The 27420-nt window shown below is 42.4% G+C and overlaps 1 protein-coding gene across 1 annotated transcript in view; it reads left to right on the forward strand.

Moving 5' to 3' along the window:
• LOC138249546 (gamma-aminobutyric acid receptor subunit rho-3-like) overlaps nucleotides 1-27420 on the forward strand; it is a 1472352-nt gene that overhangs the window by 714097 nt on the left and 730835 nt on the right. Inside the window, exon 2 of the mRNA XM_069203495.1 lies at nucleotides 21923-22023. Coding sequence (XP_069059596.1) covers nucleotides 21923-22023 — 101 coding nt within the window. The remainder of the gene's footprint in view (nucleotides 1-21922; nucleotides 22024-27420) is intronic.

The raw sequence follows: 27420 nt of genomic DNA on the forward strand, positions 1-27420 counted from the left end.
CTCTTCATTTCATGTATTTTTTTCCCTTAGTTCATTTGAACCTTTGTTTTTTATGTATTTCATTTTGCACTCTATGTAGTTTTCTGCATACTATTTTAAGAAATGTCCTTGTTTTCTTACAAACGACTCTCTTCTCTTCCACCACATTCTCTGCACTTTGCCCCTTTTGTTTCTGACTTGTGAGAACATGGTATCTAGCTTCTGTTTCTTTCTTCTCTCAGTTTTTGATGGCATTCTGTCTCCAGTTAAGTAGAAATTGATCCCTGAAAAGACAAATAAGTATATTCAGATTTTTCATTCAGTACTATTAGAATACATATTTTAAGCATTTAACTGCCAACATAAACTGTTGTTATTATATTATATCTACCCTTACTTTGTTAATTTTCATGTTTATGTCTCCGTGTGTCTGTGTGTCAGCATATGCATTAGTCTCTCCCTGGGTATACTGTCACATCCCTTACTGTGTTCCTGTGTATCTACCCATGTTTAAAGGGCTATCTGTCTGCATGGGTGACTGTTTTTTCAGTACTTGGCTATATATGTGAGTGAGTGTATGAGTCCCTTTGTACGAGTGCCATTAGATGTTTAAGTAATTATGCTGATGTATGACTGTCTCTTTTAGTAACTATTGGTCTCTAAACATCTATGCAAGTGTCTGAATGAATAGCTTACCACCTGTGTTGGAGAATACATGAGTATTTACATGTGTCTGTGACTACATTTGATACTACTGGATACATAACTAGTTTCTGAGTATGTGAGTGTATTTATAAGTGCCTCTATTGATGACAGACTGGGTGAGTGAGAGGATCCATGCTTTTAAAACATGCATATAAATTCCATTACTGCTGGTATACTCTATGTAGTACTGGGTATAGGGGTCTACAAATGCACATGTAACTTAGTGAAACTCAAAAGGACATCTAATACATTTTAAGAAAAGAGCACTGTGCTTTATGGCACACCTACAGCCTACCTGAGAGGTGAGGTATGTTCACTAAAAGGTGGATTTAAGGCTTGGCAAATGTATTTTTCATGCCAAGTTGAGCTGGCAGTAACACTGCACAGACACCCTCTGCAGTAGTAGGCCCAAGCCATGTTTAAAGGACTACTCGTCTGAATCAGTTACTAGGTTATGCGAATACTCGACTACATATCTGAGTGACTATATCAATTGCCAAATGTCTCTGATACTGCAGTATACACACCTGCTGTTTGGATGTGAGCATGAATGTATGAGTGGGTCTTTCAGTATCTGGCTGGAAGCGTGAGTGCTTCTATCATTTTATAAATAGGTATGCAAGTTGCAATATGGCTGGGACACTACATATATTACTAGGCATAGGGGTCTACAAGTGCACCTCTAACTCAGTAAAACTGAAAAGGAGATATTTCACCTTCTAATCACAAAGGGCCCTGCTCTGTGGCCTACCTACAGCCTAGCTGAGTGGTGCATTTTCTGCAGTAAAAGGACAGTTTAAGAGTTGTGTGCTGCTTTACTCTTCAGAATATCAAAACTATGCACTTCCGGATATTTTAAGGCACAATGTAAAGCAATCACTCTCAAACACCTTCGTAAGTAGAATAATCAAGTTTATTTAAGGGGCAAGTTCTCAGCTAGCAAAACTAAACCACACTAATATATATATATATACATCAGGAGAATAACATGAGAATAATGATAAAGATATAAGCACTCTGTGAATAATTGCAAGAGTAAGTGCATATAATACAAGCACACACAATATACCTCAATGCTCAATAGCATGAAAATGACTGCAAGAATAAGTGCATATTACGCGCGCACACACAATATACTTCAATGCTCAATAGCATGAAAATGACTGCAAGAATAAGTACACATTACGCGCGCACACACAATACACTTAATAAATTGAAAAGCTTCACCGAAAAGAGCGTCTGCATCCCTCCGCCGTACACAAAGCTGGGGAACCCAAACCAGCTGGCACAGGGAGCCTCTGTTCGGGACAATCAGTCCTCCTGGCGTTGCGTCCAACCCAGAAGAGAGTTCCTAAACCAGCCCATCCAGGCCCCCAACTTTTATAGTATTTACTAACGCCCAGGAGTCTTTTCTAGAAAAAGACCCCCTCCTTTACAAATTGTGCAATCGGCGGTACCTTGTTCACCCTTCGAGACGTCTCCTCAGAACGGGCCAAGTTCCCAGGAGAGGACTCCAAGGTGAAGCTTGCATTCCTCCTTGTGTACAGGCGCATCCCCCTGTTGTTCTAACTGATAGCTCGTGGAATGTAAATAGCGCCCTTCGTACCAGGCAGATGGAGCGAAGTTGAGCAGAAAAACACCCCACCCTTCAGCTTGCCGAAGCTTGTGGAAAAACACAGAACAGTGCCTTACGCACCGAGCCAGACTCGACAAAATGGAGTCGTGAACCAAAATGGAAGCGAAGGCCAATGAAAGCAGAGGCCAATGGTCCACACTCTGCACCACTGTTTACCTTGCACGTAGTGCTGCCGCATGCACGTAGTGTATGTAGCAATACATTTCCACCCTTGGAGCATTTGGCCAACTTACAACTAAGTATATCCTATAAGCTGAAATGGCAATGCTCTTGGGCGACACTGAGATAGAAGGTTAGGCACACACTGAATACAACAACATAATGAAATTAAAATAACTGTTATGATAATGATTACACCAAAGATATAACGCAGTTGGCCTAAATTAGGCAGCCATCCAAAAGCCCAATCCCACCACCCCTTGTCAACATCCTGCTGCACCCCCTTCACCAACTTATGCAGGGCCTCTATGTGGGAGTTGATTGATATGGAGTGGTCGGATAAATTGAAGCAACATAATCCTTCAAAATCACTGCAGCCATGGTTGTGTTTAAGCAGTAAATAATCAATAGCAGCGCGATTCTGCAAAGCAGCTCTTCTAATTCCCTGTACATCTAATAACAGCTCAGCTAAGGCAGCTGATGTATAGTTAATATTCTTGACTACTAAACATGCAAGTTTATTAATAACTCTGGTATTATATACTGCAAGTCCTGGCACCCCTACGATAGAACCAGCTAAACTAACATATTCTGTTTTGGACAGCAATGAAATTTCAGAATCACAGTCCGTAGGTAATTGAATAGTGTCTCTGGTATAGCGAGGGTGTAGAGCAGTATCCATAGGAAACATGAGAAAGCCTAAGCGTGACCAGGCACAAGGCCCTCCGGTTAGATTGGCTGGAATATAAGTAAAATAAAGATTACCACAAGAAAAGAGCCAACCTTTAGGCAACTTAACATTTTGAATGTGGCTGGCCGCAGGCACCACATGTTGGCAAAACATCGAATTATTTACATTCAAACAGGTTAGGTCAGTCCGTGAGTGGCACAACGTCCGTTGTGCAGCAGTTAAGTTTTTGTCTCTTTTCTCCAATTTGAGCTGAGCACATTTACCTATTTTCATAGGATCACAGGTCAATGAATAGCACACATCCCCATTTGAGATGTTAAACGTGAGTATAGATGTCATGTTCCTCCACAACCGCCTGCCCACCTCCGGGCAATGACGGCAGTACTCATAGAGTGACAGATGGGAGCGGACGTCACTCACATCCACCATTCCATCCTGGTTTGTATTGTTAAAGATGTGTAATAATACAGCAGCAGGAGTGGGCACTGCCACTAGACAAGTGGTAATCAAATCTTGAACGCTTTGCATGTTACTCATACAGAAGTGAGATATATTCAGCACTTCCTGCGCTAGATGAATCCAAACATTGTTCGGTTGATGCAGCAGCGTTGGCATCTGCGGCTGACGGTTGAATTTTTGGGCTATGAGCCCCTCCCGCTCCCCGGTGGAGTCTCCCGAACGGGCTCCATACACCACACTCATGGCACAGGCACTCCACAGGATGATCTGAAAAGAATAAAGGACAAAACACGTATTATCATTCTCGCAGATAGCATTTGTCAGCGGGAACATGTTCCCATTTGTCTTGACCAGGTCGCATAACTACCAGGACATTGTCTGGTCCAGTGGCGATGACATCAGCGGGTTGAGGAGGGTTATTTGGGGATTCAATCCACACTTTGGCCCCTGGGTTCTTGTCAGTAGATCCGAACCCTCCTTTGCCTCTCACAGTGAGAAGAGCTGGGGCGCTCCCCTTCTTAACAACACCTCCATAAACCGGCATGATGACAATTTGGGCAACGCGATCATCAGGTTGCACCACTAGGTCTGTGTCACCACTGTTCAAGAGAATGACTTTCAACTCGCCTTGGTAGTCTGCATCTATCACGCCTCCTAAAACTTGGATGCCCCTCAAGGCAAGCCCAGATCGAGGGGCGATCAGACCGTAATGCTCAGGGGGAATCTGAATTCCCACCCCAGTTTCAATCAGAGTGATGTCTCTAGGTTTCAATCGATGCATGTGTAAAGCATGTAAGTCAAGTCCTGCAGATTCTGGTGTAGCTCGATATGGGGCCAAAGCTCCTGGAGCTGTTTCCCAATACACAATGGTATTGCTCGTTGTAAACGGATTAATCTGTAAAGCAGGTGTGAGCATTCTCATGAGAGGTGTCTCGGCATTTGTTAGGGGTCGGTTGTTCAAAATTTGCAAAGCATCATACAAATTATCCCTCCACCCCTTCAGTGTCCCATCATTCAGTTTACGCAATTGTTCTTTCAGCAACCCATTCATTCTCTCAATCAGTCCCGCTGCTTGTGGGTAGTAAGGTATGTGAAAAATCCACTCAATATTGCGTTGTGCACAATAGTCCTGCACTAGTCTGCCCTTGAAGTGGCTGGCGTTATCACTTTGAATCTGGAGTGGCACTCCATAGTACAGAATCAACAGATCTAGTGTTTTCAGGGTGCTCTGCTGAGTTGCGCGCTTGCAGGGAAAGGCTATGAGATAACCAGAGTAAGTGTCTACCACAGTGCAGGCATACTGACACCCTCTGCTCACTGGCATTGGTCCAATGTAATCAATCTGCCAAATCTGTCCTGGCAATTTACCTCTACCTAGCTGGCCTCTCACCACCTGTGGGACTGGTCTGTGCTGTGCATGCTGACAAATGGGACATTCAATGATCGCTGTTTTAATCAAATCTAGGGGAATATGCATCCCTCTAATCTCAGCCCACCAGTGAGTAGCCTTTTCTCCAAGATGTCCACATTTCTGGTGTGCCCATTTAGCCATTCCCACCAAATCAGAACTCTGCGCCTCCACTTCAGCCTCTTGAATCTTGGCTCGATCGTCTGCAAGACAATTGAACCATCGGTCTAATGAATCAGTTGGACAGTGAGCGTCCACATGATAGACAGTCACGGTGCTTTGAGGTAACATTTCCCAGATCTCCTGCCATAACTCCTTCCCCCATACCTCTTTGTTATGGATTTTGTACTGATGTGCATGCCACGTGGGAAGCCAAGTAGCTAACCCATTGGCGGTAGACCAGGAATCTGTATAAATGTGACATTTTCCGGGTAGCTCCTGTTTTAAAGCCTGATACACGGCATAAAGCTCTGCATACTGGCTACTTTTTCCCTGTCCTGTAGTTGTCAAAAGCTTCTTGGTAACAGGATTATAGGACACTGCCTTCCAGTGCCTTTTCGCTCCAACATATTTTGCTGAACCATCTGTGAACCACACATGTTTTTTGTCATCTGCAGACACGTCTGCGAACGGCTGGCCCCACCCTACTGGGGATTCACACACTGAAGGTACATCATGCAACATTTCGGAATTCTCCACTGGAGCCTGCGCTACCTGCTCATGCAAAACGGCGGTCCCTTTTGGACCCGCTCGTGCCCTGTCCTGGACATACCATTTCCATTTTATAATGCTGGCTTCTTGCGCATGTCCAATTCTATGAGTTTTTGGGGAACTCATCACCCACTGCATGATGGGAATTTCAGGCTTTAAAATCACATTGTGTCCCAGTGTAATTTGCTCAGTATCAACCAGGGCCCAATAGCAGGCCAGCAGCTGCTTCTCAAAGGGAGTATACCGCTCTCCTGCCTCAGGTAACTTCTTTGTCCAAAATCCCAGGGGCACCCTCTTTCTTCCTTGTTTTTGCCATAAACTCCAATTGGCATACTGCCCCTGGACTGTCACATTCAACTCAATGTCTCCCTCTCGAATCAGCCACAAATCCAAAGCATGCTGAATGGCGCCTTTCGCCAATTCAAACGCGCGCTGCTCCTGCTCTCCCCATTCAAACGCATTTTTCTTTCGTGTAACTTTGTACAATGGGGCCAAAATCTGAGACAAATGGGGTATATGTTGTCTCCAATACCCGAATAGTCCAATAAAACTCTTGGCTTCCTTCCGATTTCGCGGTACTGCGAATTCCTTAATCTTTTGTTTCACTTTTGGCAACACTTCTCTGTGTCCCTGATTCCACTGAATGCCCCAAAATTTCACGCTCTGAGACGGTCCCTGCACTTTCTCGGGGTTAATCTCCCACCCTTGATTCTGCAAATGTTCCACCACCCTGTCTAGCTGAATTTGCACCTGTTCTTGCGTCTCTCCCTGCATCATCACGTCATCTATATAGTGAGAAATTTGCACTCCAGGAACCACTGGTACTTCATCCAAATGCTCTGCCACCAGCCGGTGGCAGATAGTGGGGCTATGTAAATACCCCATGGGTAATCTACAGAAGGTGTACTGACGCACCGCCCATTGGAATGCCAGCTGAGGCTGGCTCTCAGTAGCTATTGGTATCGTAAAGAAGGCATTGGCAATGTCAATGGTTGCATACCAAGTCCCACTGTGTTTCTGTATGTTCTCAATCAAGGTAATGGTGTCTGGGACCGCTGCAGTCAGAGGAGGTGTATGTTTATTCAATTGGCGATAATCAATGCAAATCCTCCAACTGTTATCACTTTTACGAACAGGCCAGAGGGCATTATTCCACGCAGTGGTGATGGGAACTATTACCCCGGCCTCTAGTAAATCATGTATAGTCTGGCTAATCTCCTCATGTCCTCCCGGTATTCAGTACTGTTTCATTTGAATCACCTTAGTAGCTTGGGGAAGTGTTACCGGAGGAATCTTCAACAGCCCCACCCTCGCGGCGGCTATTGATATAAATCTTTTGGAACCAAATTGATAACATCCATCTTCCAAATGTAGGGTCATCCCTTTCAAAATGTCAATTCCAATAATGTATTCGGGAATGGGCACAATCAGGACAGTGTATTCTCTCTTTGGAAGTGCCCCTATTTTCATGGGAACCACTATCTGCACTGCCGGGGTTTCTTTTCCGCCCAATCCCGTAATGGTAAAGTACTGTCCCCTGAATTTTCTTGGATTGCCATGAATCAAAGTGGCCTCCGCTCCGGTGTCAACGAGGGCTCGAACTTTTTGAACATTTCCACGTTTCCAATAAATTTCTACTTTGACATGAGGTCTGTTATCTTTGCGAGCCCATCCCTGCACCGGAGTTTGGCCTGTTTCCTAATCTATTTTCACTCTGCGCACATCAGAGTCTGCCCAAGTCAAATCTGGATACAGTTTGCGGTAATTCTCAGGGAACTCCTCCTCCCTGTCTCTGCTTCGCAACCTCTCTGAGCTTACCAGCTCCCTCTCCCACTCTCTTCCTCGAGTTTTCCCAGAACCTGTCAGTTCCCGGTCTCTCTCCCTGCTCCGGGTTCCCTCTGCGCTTCGGTGCTCTTCCTCCCAATTTCCGTCCTCTGGGGATCTCTCTCTACTGTGGGGTTTTCTCCCTCTCTCTCCCTTTTCACCCTCACGCTCCTCCCCACCTGCCTTTCTCTGGTTCACCACTTTGTTATCCTTCTTGTTCCCTTTCCTACTCCCCTCCTTTTTATCCAAACCGCGTTTGCGGTACATTTCCCACAGGTCCTTGGTGCTTATCCCATCGATTTCATTCCTGGTCACCCCATCTCGCATCAAGGCCTGAAACATGTCTCGCCTTGTCACCCTGTTGTTATCAGTACGATTCTCAGACCGTGAATTCCTCTCTGGCTTAGCCCATTCTCCTAAATCACTTAACTCACGCACCGCTTCTACCACCTGAGACAATGGGTTACCCGTCTGATTAATTAACAAAGTCATGATGACATGCTTATATGCAGGAGGAGCGGCCCTAATCAGCCGGTTTCGCACAGACACACTTAAAATTCCATTCATCAAATCATGGGCATTACCCATAAAGATAGCTGTTTTCATCCCTTCTTCCTTTAATCTCTGTACTGCATCTCTCAAAGTATACCAAGGTTTATCATTAGGCGGCCAGTCTGACTCTGTCGGATACTTCTGAGCACACCCTTGCGCCGCTAGCTCTAACAAATTGGTCATGGGACCATTCCCTGGATAGGTTCTAAACTCATTTTGAATAACCGGGTCTGTACTTAACATACAAAGCCTCGGGGCGTCGCCGTGATCCAATTGGACCCCCTGGCCCCCCATATCGTGCACCCGCACCAACCACGTAAGCAATGTTTCCCCAGACCTCTGTCGAAATCTGTCTATCACATCACTTAGTTCTTGCTGTGTATAATCCTCCAGGGCATCCAACATCACCCCTCCAGGATTAGCTGGGCTATGCTGTAACTTTCGCCGATATATGGGCTGCGCACGGACAACATTCCTGCGCTCTGTCTTCTCCTGTCTAACATCTTGGCAGTCATCGCCCCCGGACCCATCTGAAAAATCAGATGTATCCCAGATGTTTCCATCCCAAAATTCAGGGTCAAAGGCTAATCCTGCCTGAGAGATAGCTAAATGCACCTTCTTTTTATTAACTTTCCCTCTTCGTTTCTTGTGTTTATATTTAGCTACGCTAACAGCCGTTCTCTCTGCAACCAGTTGGTACATTTCCAACTTATCACTTAATAATTTATTTTGACAAGCTAGCATGGTAGAGGAATTTCGGGCTTCTACTAACTCCTTCTCCAGCTGCTCGTGGTCTTTTTGTAACTGTAAACATTTTTCATACAACTTTCGGTACGCAGAAAGCAAGATCCAGCCTCGCCTCCCCAACGCACAAACCTCCCTTCCCTTGTCAATTGAAACTTTCCGTAAACATATAAGAAGATCTTCAGGTTCCACATTTAACATACACGCATTCCAATTTTCACACAAACCAGCACAACGTGACCATTCCTGAGCTAAAAGTTTATACGGAGCGGTTTCCCACCCCGGTATTTCTATGTCTGGATTTGCTACATGAGAACCTGCTTTTGAGCTCGCTTTGATCTTATTAAACATCTTCCCTCTTTTTTTTTTTTTTTCGAATCCTGCCGACTACGCCAATTTGTGCTGCTTTACTCTTCAGAATATCAAAACTATGCACTTCCGGATATTTTAAGGCACAATGTAAAGCAATCACTCTCAAACACCTTCGTAAGTAGAATAATCAAGTTTATTTAAGGGGCAAGTTCTCAGCTAGCAAAACTAAACCACACTAATATATATATATATACTGTACATCAGGAGAATAACATGAGAATAATGATAAAGATATAAGCACTCTGTGAATAATTGCAAGAGTAAGTGCATATAATGCAAGCACACACAATATACCTCACTGCTCAATAGCATGAAAATGACTGCAAGAATAAGTGCATATTACGCGCGCACACACAATATACTTCAATGCTCAATAGCATGAAAATGACTGCAAGAATAAGTACACATTACGCGCGTACACCCAATACACTTAATAAATTGAAAAGCTTCACCGAAAAGAGCGTCTGCATCCCTCCGCCGTACACAAAGCTGGGGAACCCAAATCAGCTGGCACAGGGAGCCTCTGTTCGGGACAATCAGTCCTCCTGGCGTTGCGTCCAACCCAGAAGAGAGTTCCTAAACCAGCCCATCCAGGCCCCCAACTTTTATAGTATTTACTAACGCCCAGGAGTCTTTTCTAGAAAAAGACCCCCTCCTTTACAAATTGTGCAATCGGCGGTACCTTGTTCACCCTTCGAGACGTCTCCTCAGAACGGGCCAAGTTCCCAGGAGAGGACTCCAAGGTGAAGCTTGCATTCCTCCTTGTGTACAGGCGCATCCCCCTGTTGTTCTAACTGATAGCTCGTGGAATGTAAATAGCGCCCTTCGTACCAGGCAGATGTAGCGAAGTTGAGCAGAAAAACACCCCACCCTTCAGCTTGCCGAAGCTTGTGGAAAAACACAGAACAGTGCCTTACGCACCGAGCCAGACTCGACAAAATGGAGTCGTGAACCAAAATGGAAGCGAAGGCCAATGAAAGCAGAGGCCAATGGTCCACACTCTGCACCACTGTTTACCTTGCACGTAGTGCTGCCGCATGCACGTAGTGTATGTAGCAATACAAGTTGTTAAGCAGGTTTTCTAATGTCAAGTCGAGCTGATATTAAAACTACACACTCAGGCTCAGCACTAGTAGGCCCAAGCCATGTTTAAAGGACTACTTCTCTGGATGAGAGACCAGGTTGTGGCAGTACTTGAGAACATTTCTGAGTGACTGTATCAGTTGCCAGCTGGCTCGGATACAGCAGTATACACCCCTCCTGTTTGGAAGTGTGCATGAAAACATGAGTGGCTCTTTCAGTGTCTAACTGGGTGTGTGAGTGCGTCTATCATTTTCTAAATAGGTATGTGAGTTGTAATATGGGTAGGACACTACATCTATAACAAGGCATAGGGGTCTACAACAGCGCATCTAACTCAGTAAAACTGAAAAGGATGTTTTGCCTTTTATTCACAAAGGACGCTGCTCTATGGCCTACCAACAGCCCAGGTGAGGGAGAGTTTTATGTAGTCAAGGGACAGTTTAAGCATTGAAAAGCAGGTTTTCTAATGCCAAGTTGAGCTGATGTAAAAATTACACACAGACCATGTTTAAAGGGCTACTTCTCTGGATGAGAGACCAGGTTTTGTCAGTACTTGACTAAGTATCTGAGTGACTGACTCAGTTGACTACTGTGTCTGAAACCTCAGTATACACACCTGCAGTTAGGATGTGTACATGAATGTATAAGTGTATCTTTCCCTGTCTGACTGCATGTCTGAGTGCTTCTATCCTTTTATAAACAGGTTTGTGAGTTGCGGTATGGGTGGGACACTGGGTACATAACTAGATGTAGGGGTTTACACGTGCACATCTAACTCAGTAAAACTGAAAAAGACATGTTTCACATTTTGATCACAAAGGACACTGCTCTACCGCCTACCTACAGCCTGGCTGAGGAGTGAGGTTTCTGTGGTAAAAGGACAGTTTAGGAGTAGTCAAGCAGATTTTCTAATGTCAAATCGAGCTGAAAGTAAAACTACACACTCAGGTTCTGCAGGACTAGGCCCGACCCATGTTTAAAAGGCTACTTCTCTGTATGGGTGAGTAGGTTCTGTCAGTACTTGGGTCCATCTTTGAGTGAGTTTAGGAGTCCCTCTATAGGCATGCCATCAGATGTTCAAGTAAGTATGTCAGTGAATGACTGTCTCTTTTACTGAGCGGCATGGGTGTGTAAATATGTATTTAAGTGACTGAATGAATAGGTTACTGTCTGAGGTGGGGAGTACAGGGGTATGTAAGTCTGCCTGCAACTGCCTCTCATACTGCTGGGTACATAACTAATTTCTGACTATGTGAGTGAATGTATAACTACCTCTGTTGCTGTCTAACTGGGTGAGAGGCTCTATGCTTTTGAAAATATGTATGTGGGTTTCCTTACTGGTGCTATACTCTATGTAGTGTCTAGCAGAGGGGTATGCAAGTGTAAGTAGTTGGCTATAAATCTGAATGCTGCATACCTAAGTGTTGTATAGTCATGCCACTGAATATCTACATAGGTCTGTCTGTCTCTCACAGGCTCGAAGAATAAGAATGGTTTTCTACTTATCTATATAACTTGCAGTATAGGTGAAACACTACAGGGGTACAGGGGGAGTACAGGGGTATGTAAGTCTGCCTGCAACTGCCTCTCATACTGCTGGGTACATAAATAATTTCTGACTATGTGAGTGAATGTATAACTACCTCTGTTGCTGTCTAACTGGGCGAGAGGCTCTATGCTTTTGAAAATATGTATGTGGGTTTCCTTACTGGTGCTATACTCTATGTGGTGTCTAGCAGAGGGGTATGCAAGTGTAAGTAGTTGGCTATAAATCTGAATGCTGCATACCTAAGTGTTGTATAGTCATGTCACTGAATATCTACATAGGTCTGTCTGTCTCTCCCAGGCTCGAAGAATAAGAATGGTTTTCTACTTATCTATATAACTTGCAGTATAGGTGAAACACTACACATTTAACTATAGGTAGGACCATCAAAATACACATATGACTCAGAATGATGTACAAAGCCATGTTGTACTACTTAAGCACATTCAAGCATGTCCTACAACATACCTACACCCTACCTAAAGGGTATCTACTGCATAGGTGGCAAGATTTACATGTGAATGTGTGATATATTGTTCAACTCCTACAAGTGTCAGCATTCAAACAAAACCATTCTCTAGCTAATCAGATCACATGTGGACCTATGAAATATATAAGAACAATCACATAACCACTCACAGATCCTTATATTTCATTCTAATCATTCTAATTGTTATAAACCTGAGATGTACATATACATTTTAAATTGCATTCTTGAAAAAAAAAATCTAATTTAAATACCTGTAAATTTAGTTCAGTGGCCAAATCTTTTGTTTTTCTGCTCTTATTAGATAGATTCAAATCTTTCAGAAAATGTTAAAACTTGGCATTACAATGGCACACCACTCTTATTCAAAGCAACCATTAATGGCAGCCTTTTCAACTTTACTTTATGATAATGCTAAAGGCAGCAAATCAAAACATGCCTTCCATTTTTTTCTTTTCTTGCTCCACTTTGAATGGCTATTGTTTGTTAAACCTTTTGTCACTTCCTTGAAGAAGCCCTAGATAGTAGGCTGTTTGTGATTATTCATAAATTATTCACCACCTTCGGTGCAGCCCCCAATGTAACTTTGTAACAAATTCACGAATATTTCTGGGGGTCCAAAACATACTTACTTAAATATTTTTTATACTTTGCTACTAAATTACACTTCAATAAAAACTCAATATTAGGAATACACTTCCTCATTACTGTATATCAACTATAAAGACTTCTCATTTGAGTTAAAAGGAGTACTATCTCCTTAATACCCATTAGAACCAGTAGGTCAAAAGTGCATCAAATATTTTACAAACTGCACATCACTGTCCAATGCAAATGCAGCAGGTGTGCTTGACTCTTTCCAAATGTAATATATGCAGGACTACTTAATTTTTTTATTTATTTTAAGGGCAACCAATCACTGACGTACTTACTTAATGCTTAACATCACAACCTAATTTTAACTATCTCCATATTAACAGCATCAAATTAAATGTATCCTTTTTTAAACAACTCCTGCCCTCCATTTTAACTGTCTTTCATTTTTAAATGCCTCATTCTCTTCCAGCCTTCTCCAGTGAGCTATTCCTGCTTCTCTTCAAAACGCTGAGAGTGTGAACTGTAGGTCACAGCTTTGTGTTTTGGACCAGAGAGTGCACTAGAAAGAGTGGCATTGACAGGGACCTGGGTTTGACAAATGTGGACATTACTTGGATAGGCCACAGAGGGTTAAAGTGGCATCAATTGCTGCTCCAGGTAGAAAGATATAGAGATTGCCAACCCCCTGGCCTCATGATTGTGTACTGTGATGGCAATGAACTGTAAACAGTTACGGAGGTAGGACTGGAAATCCTAATGAGGGATACCTTTGCTCAATTAATGGTACTTTTCCCTCACACTGCCTTGGTATTCTCCAACATTTGCCAAAGACAGAAATAGAAATGGCCAAGCGAATTCTGTCCACAGATAGACCAAGCCAGGAAACATATTAATAAAACTGTTTCTGCATTCCTCAGAGACTATAACATTGGTTCTATCTACAAAAGCAACTTGCGCTTTGACACGGATGGAATCTATAGATGTGATGGAGTTCACTTCACAGACAAAGGCAACATAGTGTTTCTCACTAACTTGAAACACTGCGTCCAGTATTGTGTAGTTATCAACCACTGCACCATAAACACAAAGGCTCTTCTCAGATCCATCATATTTCCCAAACACTAGTTCATTTTATTTTAACATCTCTTTTTTTTAATTATTTTTTACACCTTTTCCCCTGCACATATTTTCTGCATCACTGAGGAGTTGTCAGTCCCCTGGGATACGGGGGGACCAGGCAGACCTTCCCCATTACAAATAATTATTGCCCCCCAGGAGGCCACCAGGGAGCTTGAAAAAGATGAAGCGCAGGAGCCAGCGCTTCATTATTTTGAATTTTCACTGGATCTGCCACAAATTGAAGCAAATATTTTTTTTAAAAAATGCTTTTTAACTGTGGGGTGGGGGGAGGGGTTCCTTTTGGGACCCCATCTCCAAAGCTAAGGGTTCAGCATCCCTTTATGTACAAATTTGGATATCCGTAAATTGCTCAAAAAATGCTGAACGGATTTACATCAAATAATGAAAAGGGCTCTTTCTGGACCAATCGCTAACTTTATGCCAAACTTGGTGTAATTCCGTCTAGTAGTTTTGGCGCTATCGCTGTTCAAAATCCCTATGGAACAATTAACTGGGAAAACGCATTTGGGACCACCCACTTTTCTCATCCTCTGATTGACAGATCATCTCAAAACTTTCCAGACAGCAGCTGAACTGAGTGTCGTATTTTCTTGGAAAATGTTGTGATGATTCAACAAACGGCGGCAACGTTATTAGCAAAACAAACACTCTTTCTAGGGTTTTATATATATTTATTTATATATATATATATATTTATTTATTTATATATATATATATATATATATATATATATATAGATATATAGATATATTAGCACTCCTCCATGATCAAACAAATGATTTATTGGATGTCAATGACTCATTTCAGCTGTCCTGCCTTTGTCAAGTACAGGTTCAATCCCCTTTCAAAAATATATAGTGGAAACCAATCCACAGTGAAGAATCAACACAGTAAAAAAGCTGAGTGTACACAAAAAAGACCCTGAAAGTGACATCAATAAAAAGCATACAATGTTTTTCAATTTCCTTTTTGAGTCTGAAGAGACATGAAATATACCATTAATAACCTGTAAGGCACATTATTCAGTCAAAAATAGTTATGTTGACACTCAAGGTTATATAATAGGCAATTCAATAAGCGGGAGAAGAGAGAACTCATTAAAATCCTCATATCCAGCTGTTCCATTCACTATTAAATAATGCAAAAAACAATCAAGCCCAAGTGGACAATACCCAAACTGCAACACAGTAGAATATATATATATATATATATATATATATATATATATATATATACATACATACATTAAAGGGACGTTACAGTTAGGTTCAGATTTTACATGCACACAACTATAGAAATTCAACTGTTATAGTTATAGTTATTTCAAGTAACTATAATTCATCTCCTAAGGTAACTATTACTCCCACCCTCACCATGCACAGTTTTCTCATCAATAATTTTACTGCAAATGTTGCAGTGCTTTTATCAATGATTTCAAAGAAGATGTCATGAGTGATGTAATATCTCGGGTAATTAACAGTGCATTGCGACAGAGCAAGTTATAGATTCCATGAATGTGGCATTCAGATGTGGCACACTCTTGGCATAAATTCAGAATGTTAGCACTCTAGTTGCTCATTAGAGCAGTGTAAGCTGCTGATCACCAGGGAGTTAACTAGCAGTCCGCTGCTGGTGTTGAAAGTGCATGATTCAGTCCTCATGTCAGAATGATTTAATGAAGTAGAAGAGAAAAATATTTGGAAACTCTAGTAGTTCTTTAAAACACTCTGGCAGGCTGCAGTTGAACACAGAGGAAAGAACAGACAGGCTGCTCCTGTTGGAAGTACGTTTTACTGTGAGCGTCTGACTTAATTCTCTTATGGCTGAGAAAGATAGTTTGAATTTAGAGAAAAAGATGCTCTCATTTTAGCTTCTGGGGCACCTTCCTTAACCTCTATGGAAAATCATGAGAAAACAGTCATCTCTCAAACATGGTTCATGAAATCCTACCAGGGCAAAATTACCTTAGAACACATTGCAATTCCTAAAATTAGTGTGGTACCATTAACAAATGATTTACATTGTATCTAAAATTTGTTATCACCCTTTATATGTTCTCCTTTTTGTGTTGAGGGGAAAAACACGTTTTGGGACCCCCCTTTTTCTCAATCTTCGCTTGACCGATCACTCTGAAACTTGCCAGACAGCAGCTGAAGTGAGCGTCAAATATTTTGGTACATTTTGTGACGATTAGTCAACAGGTGCCAAAGATATAGACAAGTCAAACAAGGTTTTTTATATAGAGACTAAGACCTAAATATAACCACTAGGTAATACATTTTTTATATATATATATATATATACGCACCCTCATACACACAAGGTGGGGTGCCACGTATCGCAGGCACTAAAAGACCAGCACTCCAACGCTTGATAACTGCAAAATTAATTTAATGGCAACGCATTTCGATCTTAAAAAGATCTTCACAGCCTGTACAAAAACAGAGTACACCGCCCTATTTTAAGACCAGTGACACGTCATGCAACAAAAAAAGTAAAAAGACTATGCCAGAGCCACAATTCCTTGGAAGAAAAGAAGAAAACAGATTTGCTAACGTAAATCAAGCAAAACAAATTAATCACAATGCATTATAGTCTGATATGCTACGGTCCGATTCTATTCCGTTGAATTCACATTTGACTGAGTCTTTTGCTAATTCAACTCAGCCCGACTAGGGCTTGCCGCCTGGTTCTAATACAGGAATCCATTTCAGAAGTGCACACATGAAGCACAGTTGTTATCTTTCCCAGTTCATAGTATCAGCAAAAAGACCAGGCCAAGTGGCCTTGTGTGGAAATAGTCATCCATCTCTGATATATACTTGATTCATGACTCCAGTGTTCGTAATTCATAACACGACAAAGTCCAAGTCAAGTGGCTATTCAATCCTCTTTTGTGGCTAAATAAATATGTCCAAAAAACAATCAATGTCCTAAAGTGGTTGAAACCGATGCACTAACAAACATATGTACAAAGTGGAACACAATACACAATTATATGATACAATAAAGTAAAATGAGAGAAAATAAAATGAGAATAAAAAACCCTTGATTTGACATGTATAAACCAAATCAGCAAGAGTAGATGTTACCGTTTGCCCCTAGCTAGCGAGAAAGCCTCAACCAACATGAACGCAGAATTCATCAAAATTGAGACCCATTGGGCCTTACAATTGAAACAAACAATGTAAGCTGACTCCAAGATCCGAAGTTTCTTTTCCCTGTCATCTCCTCTTGTTGTCAACACCACTCTGTCAATACCAAAGAAAGGAGTATATCAGGATTTTGGGAATGTACTTCCTTCCAACGCCTTGCAGCTTGGTAACTTTGATCACAATTCCTGATTGCCCTTTAATGTTCAAGAATCTGTTTTTTAGCAGTAAAAATAGTGCTGCCCACATAACGGAGGCCACATGGGCAAATCCGTATATAGACACAGAAGTCACTGCTACTTGTTCTGAATTTGTTGATCTTCCCCATTTTCCGTTGGGCAACAGGTAGGCTTTAATGTTCTTACTTCCCCTGTATGCTTTACACTTCCCACGCTTGTAAAAGCCTCTGTTCCGATAGCCATCCCTCATGCTTTAAGTGTGTACTGATATTGCTGTGTACCAACATGTGTCTCACTGACCTTGATTCACGGTAGGTGATCAAGGGATATGGTGTGTCTTTATGTCCAAAAGGAAGATCAGATTTAACCAAATGCCAATGGTTAAAAGTTGTTCTTTTGATTTTATCCGATTCCGCATTGTAAGTGGTGACCAGCCTCACATTCCCTTCATCACTCGTGGCCCTGACTTTTTGGGTAAAAAAATCCTTCCAGGTAACAGTACCTACCCTCTCTTTGGCTGCCAATAGTACTTTGCGAGGATAACCTCTAGCCCGAAATCCATGTAGCATGGTTGCCTCTTCCATTTCATAAGCCTCAATGGTACTATAATTCTATCTGGCCCTATGGAGTTCCCCATAGGGAATACTCCACTTCAGCATGACCGGATGATGGCTGTAAGCATGCAATAAACTGTTTCTTGCTGTCTTTTTATGATGGAGTAAACAGTTAATTTCGGCCAGGGACCATTTTTTCCACTGGGCAGCCTGAACTGCAAATGCAAATTTCAAATATTAAGGTAATGTAAATCAGGGAGATATTTACACATTGTAAAGCACAGGGGTAAGACCAAGTCACTCATCATTTTCCCCAGTTCCCAAAAAGAGGGAGGTAAATTATTTTAATTGACAATTAAGAAAACATTTTGGTTTTATGTTGAGTGATGAAATGACAATTAACTGTTTAACAGGAAGCCTGATGCCTGTTTTCATTCCTATTTTGATCCCACGATGGAGACCGTGTCCTTTTAGAGGTAAGTGTTTGGGAGCGAGTTTGTCAGTGCCTACATCTATCTGAGCACCAGTAAACTCCCAAATGTAGCAGCCCTGTACTAACATTAGGGCCGCCTCATAAACAATGTCCCACATGTGTGGGTGGGCCTCATGTAAAGACTAAAATAAGCTGAAACAGTGGCACAGGAAAACAGTGTACTATCAATCTACTTTTCCCAAAATGATTAAAGGTTTTGGCCTATACCTGTCCCATGCAATAGACCAATTTAAATTTGAGAAGAATGGGAATCGGTGAATAGTCGGACTTCTGCTCTTTGCCAGAAAAGCTAGCAGTTTGTGCCACAGAAAAAAAAGAAATTATGATTTACTTTACCCAAACGTTGACATTTGCAGAACAGTGTGCGTAATAAAGTATGCTTGTATCCCATAACCCACAGCAATTTAGATTCCCCTGGGTCTCCATTGTCCAAAATGTCCAGGGTTCATAGTATTCCCTGGTTGTCAGCCTTTCTCTGACCCAAATGTATGTTTGAATAGATGTATTATTATCTATATATGTACATATGTGTGTATTTTCTGAACATTTCTTTATTTGAGTTTTAAACAAGCTTATATCAAGCACACAGTATATCGCCTGAACTCAACTGATGACAGTGAGGTTGAACCAAGTGCACTTGCTTGCAACAACGTCAAATAACAAAAATAATATTTTGCAGATAAATCATTACACATGTTTGTCCGCTTGGTGCTGACCTGTCCATCTTTTAGTTCAGTGAAAAAATTAGAACAGTAAAACAAACATGGGGCCAGATGTAGCAAGTTTGCAAATTGCGACTTGCAATTTGCGAGTTCATCCGACTCGCAAATTGCAAGTCGCAATTTGCAATGCAGTACGGTGTCTCAGACACCGACTGCGACTCGCTATGGGGTCGCAATGACCCACCTCATGAATATTCATGAGGTGGGTCGCAAATTGCGGCCCCATAGCGAGTAGAGGCACTCGCAAACATGGAGGCCTGCTGTCGTCAGCAGACCTCCATGTTCGTGACTGCTTGCCAATAAAGCAGTTTTTTTTTTTTAAAGTGTAGCCCGTTTTCCTTACAGGAAAACGAGCTGCACTTAAAAAAAAAACGAAACCTTTAGTTTCGGTATTTTTTCAGGGCAGGGAGTGGTCCCTTGGACCACTCCCTGCCCTGAAATTTTTTTTTGGGTCCAGTCACAAACTGGAAGGGGTCCCATGGGGACCCCTTCCAATTTGCGAGTGGGTTACCATCCACTTGAAGTGGATGGTAACTGCGATGCCATTTGCGACCGCGTACGCGGTCGCAAATGGTATTGCATCCCACTGCGACTCGCAAATAGGAAGGGAACACCTCTTCCTATTTGCGAGTCGGAAATGCATATTGCGAGTCGGTAACGACTCGCAATATGCATTTCTGCATTGGGAAACGCGTTTAGCGAGTCGCAAACGGCAAATTTTGCCGTTTGCGACTCGCTAAACGTTTCCTACATCTGGCCCCTGATCTCTATGCAACTATGTTAGAATATGAATAGCAGGTCACACGACAAATTACTATGGGGGCTAGATGCAGATATAAACACATTTCCATTTCACTGAATATAAACTAGGCAATGGCAAAAAATAAATCTATTCAGACACTAACAAAAGGTTGAGGTATTTATGTGATGGGAGGAAGAGGGACTGAGGGAGTTGACTAGTGTTGTGAGTAAACATTACCACAATATAGTGTCTTACCAGTCGCAAGCAGGGGGCTATAGGCATGCGTCCCTATAGCCAGGGCATGGAATGTAGTAGAATAACATCTCTAAGTGTTGCCAAGTTTTAAGTGAGTTAAGGCCTGTGAAAATTAATGTAGCCTACCCAGAGAGAGACAGTTTTGTCTCTGCAAGCTTCCTGGTAGCGAACCAAATGTATGTATGCATATATTGTATTTCCATAGCACAAACCTAGGCAAAAGGCAGCTGAACACTGTACATGAATTCTGTAGTAATTAATCAAGGAAGCTGTCTCGTCAAAAAGTTCCGACTCATCTGATTCCCTATATTAAGGAGACCCATGTGAACACAAATGTGGGTATGGGGTAAAGCCTTGGCAGTCTCATGTTCCTGTGTGAGGAAGACTTGAGGAATGTTCTGGAGAAGAAAATGCTGAAAATATAACAAATGTCATGTTTTACACATTCTCTCAGCCAGCTAATCAGGGCTAGAAAAGACTGCTAGCCAGTGACAGAAACATCCGGATGTGTACATTTTGAAAATGTATGGTTGTGGTAGGTTTACATGCTCCCTGGGGCAAAACATGCAATCAAATCCTACCTAAATCAGCATTATGCTTTCAGTTGATTTACATTTTTGCAAAGTGCCATATATACATTTTATTCCCTGTGGGTACCTGAGACCAATTTAAGACCAACCATGTCTGACACCCCCACTCAGAGACCTAGAGGAACAAAAATGTGGGCCAAATCTTGGCAGTGATATGTTTTGGCATGAGTAAGACTAGTGGGAATTGCTCCATGTTTGAGGGGAGATTTACTAAAACTCTGCCAAATATTATGTTCAATGCATTCCCCTTGCAGGCTAATCAGAGCAAAAGGGATCTTGCACCCAGCAATTGAAACCTTCAGAAGAATAGATAATGAAACTACATGTCTGGGGTAGGTTTCCATATGGACCTGGGATGAGACCAGCAACCTATAGACAGGTACCCTAAACTCCACATTTTCCTTTCAATTGCTTTCACAATTTTCCAAACATATCACCTGTGGGAACCCACATCCATTGAAAACCTGCACTTTTCTGATACCCTCACCCTGCGGAAACCTAGAGGAACACAGATGTGGGTCAAGTCTTGGAGGTAATATGTTCCTGCATGAGGAACATTAAAAGAAATTACAATGATTAGGGAAAAAGTGCTGAAATTTGATATAGGTCACGTTAAGCGCATTTTCTCTTCAAGGCAATGAGGGCAAGTGAGATACGGTGTGAACCAGTAGATACCTTTGACTGTAAAGAATTTGAAAGAGTATAGTTTTTATACTTTCTCAGTTTAATATCAGCATCAATAGAACCGTGCACCACAAACAGTGATTGTTCTTCAATTTAATAATATATGCTAGGTTTACATAATTGATTATGCAGAACACATCCCATAGAAAGGACCTCATATATTTGGCATTTCCAGACTCCTGAAATAAAGGCAACATTTCGTTGGTTAATGTTTCTGGATTTGTGTTTCTCTATTTGAATTTAATTTTGTATTGAAAACTGGTATGGACTGGTGTGCCACGTAAAAAAGAGTATTCAGAATGCCCATAGATAGAATAATTCCTAGTACACATAAGTGAACATGTTTCTCTGTGTTCTGAAATAAATTGTATTATACAAGCATAAATCCAACAAACAATTAAAATGAAAGCTCACACAAAGAAATTTACTAGGATAACATAATTGTATTCTTTTCACAGTAAAATGAGAAAAATTGATCATACCAAAGTTCAACAAGTAAAATCGGAACAACTGCTACGCATAGAAGATCATGACTTTGCAATGAGACCAGGATTTGGAGGTAAGTTCTATTCCTAAGTTGACAACATTGTAGTTGTCATCTTCCATATTTGTAATAGTTGTTTTTTCATGATGTGGTGTTTTTATTGAATTCATAAATTTCACTTTTAAGAATCATACACCCTTCATTTGAACAATATACTATTACTTTTTTAACCGAAAGTTCCATTCGAGTATTTATTTCCATTGGTTCAATCACCAGAGTGGAGTTATTTTTGTTGGGGGTCCCTATTCTTTCGGACAACCTGCTACCTATCAGTGGTCCCTCATTACAATTCAAAATGGCTCCTTTTGGTCACTCTAATAATGCATCCTGTAGTCTGTGTCGATGGTCAAGAAGCAGCCTTCAAGTCCATGTCTTCCTCAGCAAGCTGAGGATTCACTTATGACCTGAAATTTTTGCCTCCTTGTTCATTGCTGGCACCCTGTAGGCATGAGTTTCCTTGCTTCTCCTGTGTCACCACCTTTTCTTGAAACATTTTTACCTGATTGCACAGATACCTTAGGAGATGAGAGTTCTGGAACAATGATGCTGGAATGCCACTATTATTTTTGGAGTGCCTTTAGTTTGATCCTACATTTCCATGCAATTTCTGTTTATGACTTCAACAGTGTGCCTTGTGTAGGAGCTTCCTCCATCTCACCCATCTGTCTTCTTGTCTCCTCAGCCCTCTATCACATTTGTTGGGTAAACTCACCAGGGAAACTGGCAGGACTTTAAACCAATTGTTGAGCTGTTGAGTTCAGTAAATTCGCAAATATGTAATTCTGTACTCTACTTTGTCATTTGGTGTGGTGGCCCATGCAGCAGATGATCAGATCAATATAGTGGAAGAAAGTTCCTTCATAGACATCATTTTTTAATGTATTTTCTCGAAGTACATACTTTATCAAACATAAATGAAATGACAATAAAAAGGGAAAATAGCAACTAATAGTGCTGTAATTCATTTTTAATACAAAACCTAAGACACAACACTACAAATAATTTTGCAGAAGCTAAATTCTTCACTAAAGCTGTAGCAACATCTATGAAGTCTACCTAGCGTAATAACTCCAATGTAACTGCGTACCTATTTGATCATTTAAAAACAGGGTCTTAAACTGGTTTCCTGCGTATAAAGGTATCAGGCATGCCAATAAAAGGTGCAAACGTGTGAACTTTACTTGCGAAGGGAAAATACTGTATCTGCTACATGTTAATAGCTTTCATTAAGCGCTTTACTTTCCACAATGGGCTAATCCCTGTTCTTCACCAGAATAGTTCATTGCATAGTCTATTATTCGCAAACTCATGTAGATATTTGGGCCCATATGTATACTTTTTGATGCAAAACTGATCCGACGCAGTTGTGCGTCAAATATATTACCGCCGGCTAACGCCATTTCTGTGTGACGTTCGGGCGTCAAATTTATACTTTGACGCACGGCGGCGCAAACCACAGGTGTGAGTCATTTTCTTTGACGCACACCACAGCGTAACGTTGTAAAGGAAAACGACGTTAACGCAGCGGAAATTACTGTGAGATGATTTACGACACTGCAAACCGGACATGCAGTGTTTTTTGACGCAATAGCGTCAAAACTCGCCGCAAACACAGCCATTTGTGCAGAGGAGAGCCAAAATGGATCCCAGATGCTTGTACAGACCCCAGGAAGATGACAACAGACCGGGAACCAGCCAGGAGGACCCACACAAGACCCAGGACAGGGAGAAGAAGAAAAGAAAGTGTCGCTTCAGTGCAGAGTAGCAGGAAATCCTGGTTAAAGAGGTAACGGAACACTAGCACCAACTGTTTGTCACCTCAAAGTTGCCAATCAGTAGGAGAGAGGCAATATGGCAACAAATTGTTGACAAGATTAACAGTGTGGCAGAAGTACGCAGAACAGTCATCGAGTGCAAGAAACGCTGGCAAGACTGCAAGCGCAGGACCAAGGAAAAGATGGCCAGGAACAGGAAGGCAGCACTGCAGACTGGAGGTGGGAGTCCAGCACACCAGGAGGCCCTGAACCACATGGAGGAGATGGTTGCAGCCGTCATCCCTGAGGATATTGTCACAGGGATTCAAGGACAGGACAGCGCAGACTACCAGGAGACAAAGCACATGCAGGGTAAGTCGCATGGGGAATTAAAATGCATTAATGTTAACTGCCAGCGGGGGGAATACCTATTACACAATGCATGTAAGTCATCATATACATGGAGTGGCATGGGTAAAGGGGCATGGCACGGGGGCATGGCCCGTTCACAGGAAACCTGGGGCACACCACTACACAACACCAACAACCTTTCCATGGGAGGTATGCTGCCATGCCAACAATGTTGCAAAGGTGAAGCCACGCCAGGAGGGAAGGGCACAACGTCAAACTGACATCCCGTCACACGTCAGCCACTATACTCCCTACATTAACTAGGGCCCAATTAACAACCTCTAACCATACCGACAACTGGAATGTAACAGTGACTACAGTTGCCACTACCACCTCTGCTGTGTGTGCTGGTCAAGTAGCCAATGGCAGTAACGTCCCCATGGATCCTACACACCCAAATTAGAGGGTTTAGGATGACAATGTTAACAATCCCCTGAAATCAAGACAAATGTTCCAGTCCTGTCAAATGTGAATGTCCATAGTTGCCGCAAACATCAGCCAATGTCATCCACATTAGGAGGTACACAGCAGTAATGTCACACCCATGCTGCATATGTCAGGGTCCATCCTGTGCCTGGGTCACAATGCAACATCCCAAATGTCATACTGCTCAGACAACAGCATTGAGGGGGAGGACACATGTAACTGGTCACTGAAATACACCTGCACAGTCAGAGGAGGAAATAGGACACTGCTACGACTATCAGGGCAATCTATTGTACAACACATTCCCCAACATCAGCAGTACACATAACAATGCTGACATCCATTTTGTGCCATAACAATGCTATACATAGTATACGCTACATTTCAACTACATATAGGTGGATGTGAAGGATCAGAGACTGGGGCAGGTCCAGATTGTTAAGTGTGCTGCTAGTGCCATCAGAGCACACACAGCCAGTGAAAGGCCTCACCATGAGAATGGAAGTAGATGGAGGGTTGTGTAGGACAAGACGGTGGCAATTCACTATTTGGCCAGAACCAACACCTAGAAGAGATGATGCTGACAAGTCCACAAACTGACCACAATACATGTGACATGCAGGTGGGGCAGAGGCCTGGGAGAATGCCCATCTGAAAGACTGGAGCAATGAACAGGAACCAAGATCACAATGTGAAAATCATCACAAGGCAGGCATGTCACATCACAAATGCCACAACACAGACACACTAATTGTACCGTATTTCATTGCAGAGGACGATGGATCACCTGCAGATATGCCTGTCCAGGACTACCCTGATGACATGGATGACTAGCTGACAAACATCAGCCACCAGACCCTCCAAGAGGTCCTTGGAACCCTACAGACCCCACCTTCAAGCACAAGGAGGAGCACAGAACAAGCAGCCATCGCAGAGAATCCACCCACCACCCAATTGTACGACCTGCCAGCTCCAGTACAGCTGAGGACTCCGACGACACTGGCACCAGCTTTGAGAGAATTGTAGTCGGAGTACAGCGGGAGCTGGTCAAGGAGGTGCGGGTGGGGAGGAAAAATATGGCCGCCAGCCTAAAGGGGGTGCGTTCGTGCATGATGTCAACTGAAGAACAGGCAACAGCTATGCAAGGGCGAACAACTATCTTGCAGGAAATAGAAAAAAGTCTGAAGGGAATCAGCACAGCTATAATACAATTGACCCAACACCTGCAACAGCAATCCTGTCAACGCGTGCATGAATGCAACATTGAACCCCTCAGGGCCGACCTGGCTGCCTACTGTCGTGATGTGGCTGCTATACTTAAGAACCAGCAGATCCTCCTTGCAGCAGTACTGCCCTTAAGACTCCCACAGGTAGCAGCTACCGGGATGTCTGACTCCACCTCTACCCACACCGAGGTGTGTGTTGCCCCTTCACAACCACCACCAACAAGGGCAGAGGAGGCAACACACACATCAGAAGATGAAGACCAAGGACAGATCACCTTCACACGTAAAAGAGCCCGGTAGCACTAGTCCCTGCACATGGCCACCTATTACCAAGGTCCTGCGCTTTGTAACGTGCCAGTCTTGCAACAACTGTACTCAAGCACTGTTCTGCAAACCACTGTTTAGCTTGTCAGCCTGCCCAGTGATTGTCTCTCACTAACTCATTGGCAAGTCCTGTCCCTCTGCACTGTCTGACACTTCACCCCAGCATGTCCAATGACATGCCCTTTTGCACTTGTGTAGGATCACAATGGAAGATGTCACTATAATGGACTCACAGTCATGGTCAATGTACATATAGCACTACAGCACTTTTCAATAAATAGCACTTACACCAGCACTTTGTCTCTGTGTAATGTGACACATCAACTGTGCAGTAGATCAGTGAATTTTGCCTCCTGTCAGTTATCATAGATTGTCAATACAACTGTCCTGAAATAATGTGGGCTGATAACTATGCACAGTGGCCTGGATTCTACCACACTCTGCCCTTCCTTAGGGTAATTTCTGAGGAAAAGAGAAACTAAACACCATAATGCTGTGTTGTACAGATTAACGCTTCCTCAAGGGATGTCAAAACCAGAAAATAGTACCTTCAAAATGTTGCTTTAATGCAAAACTAACGTATGTAACATTGCCCACAAATATAAGCTAACACACACCAAACTGCATGAATGGAGGTGTATGAGTTTACATCCAAATAAGTAATCACGCTGAACAGTGTAACAAATGATCTATGTGAGTTATGTACACTATACTACAAGAGAGCATACTACCACTCGCCTTATAAGGGTTTCCTTGGACATGAGACTGCATTCAGACATAACACAGTGTCCCCAATACTAAATCTGGAAGCACAGTATGTGACATTGAAAACGTACATCATGAAAAAAACACACTTTGGGATCCATAGTAACTGTGATTGGTGGTTGCAATGAATGGCCAAATCTTAGCTAAGTAGCTTTGGGGTAGCTGCCAATGTTACAGCTCAGTTGGGATTTGTTTGCAGCATAGGACACAAGATGTAATACAAAAGAGACACAGTACACTCATGCCAAGGCCCTGATCTACAAGCATGTGACACATACTGTAAGGGGTTACCTACATATCTAATAAACAGTAAAAACAGAAGGGAAAACTCGGGTAAAAGCCTTACCTACCCTAATCTACTCTAACTACTCATTACCCACAACTGTCCCTAACTAACCTAAGTTAAACTTACTTATCACATTTAACGAAACGTTCTAAACATCAACCTCCCACCCCCCTTATGAAACGGGACACATGGAGGAAGACACATACTAACCTAAACACAT

The sequence above is a fragment of the Pleurodeles waltl genome, chromosome 8 (assembly GCF_031143425.1).
Source record: "Pleurodeles waltl isolate 20211129_DDA chromosome 8, aPleWal1.hap1.20221129, whole genome shotgun sequence".
In the NCBI taxonomy this organism is placed as follows: Eukaryota; Metazoa; Chordata; class Amphibia; order Caudata; family Salamandridae; genus Pleurodeles; species Pleurodeles waltl.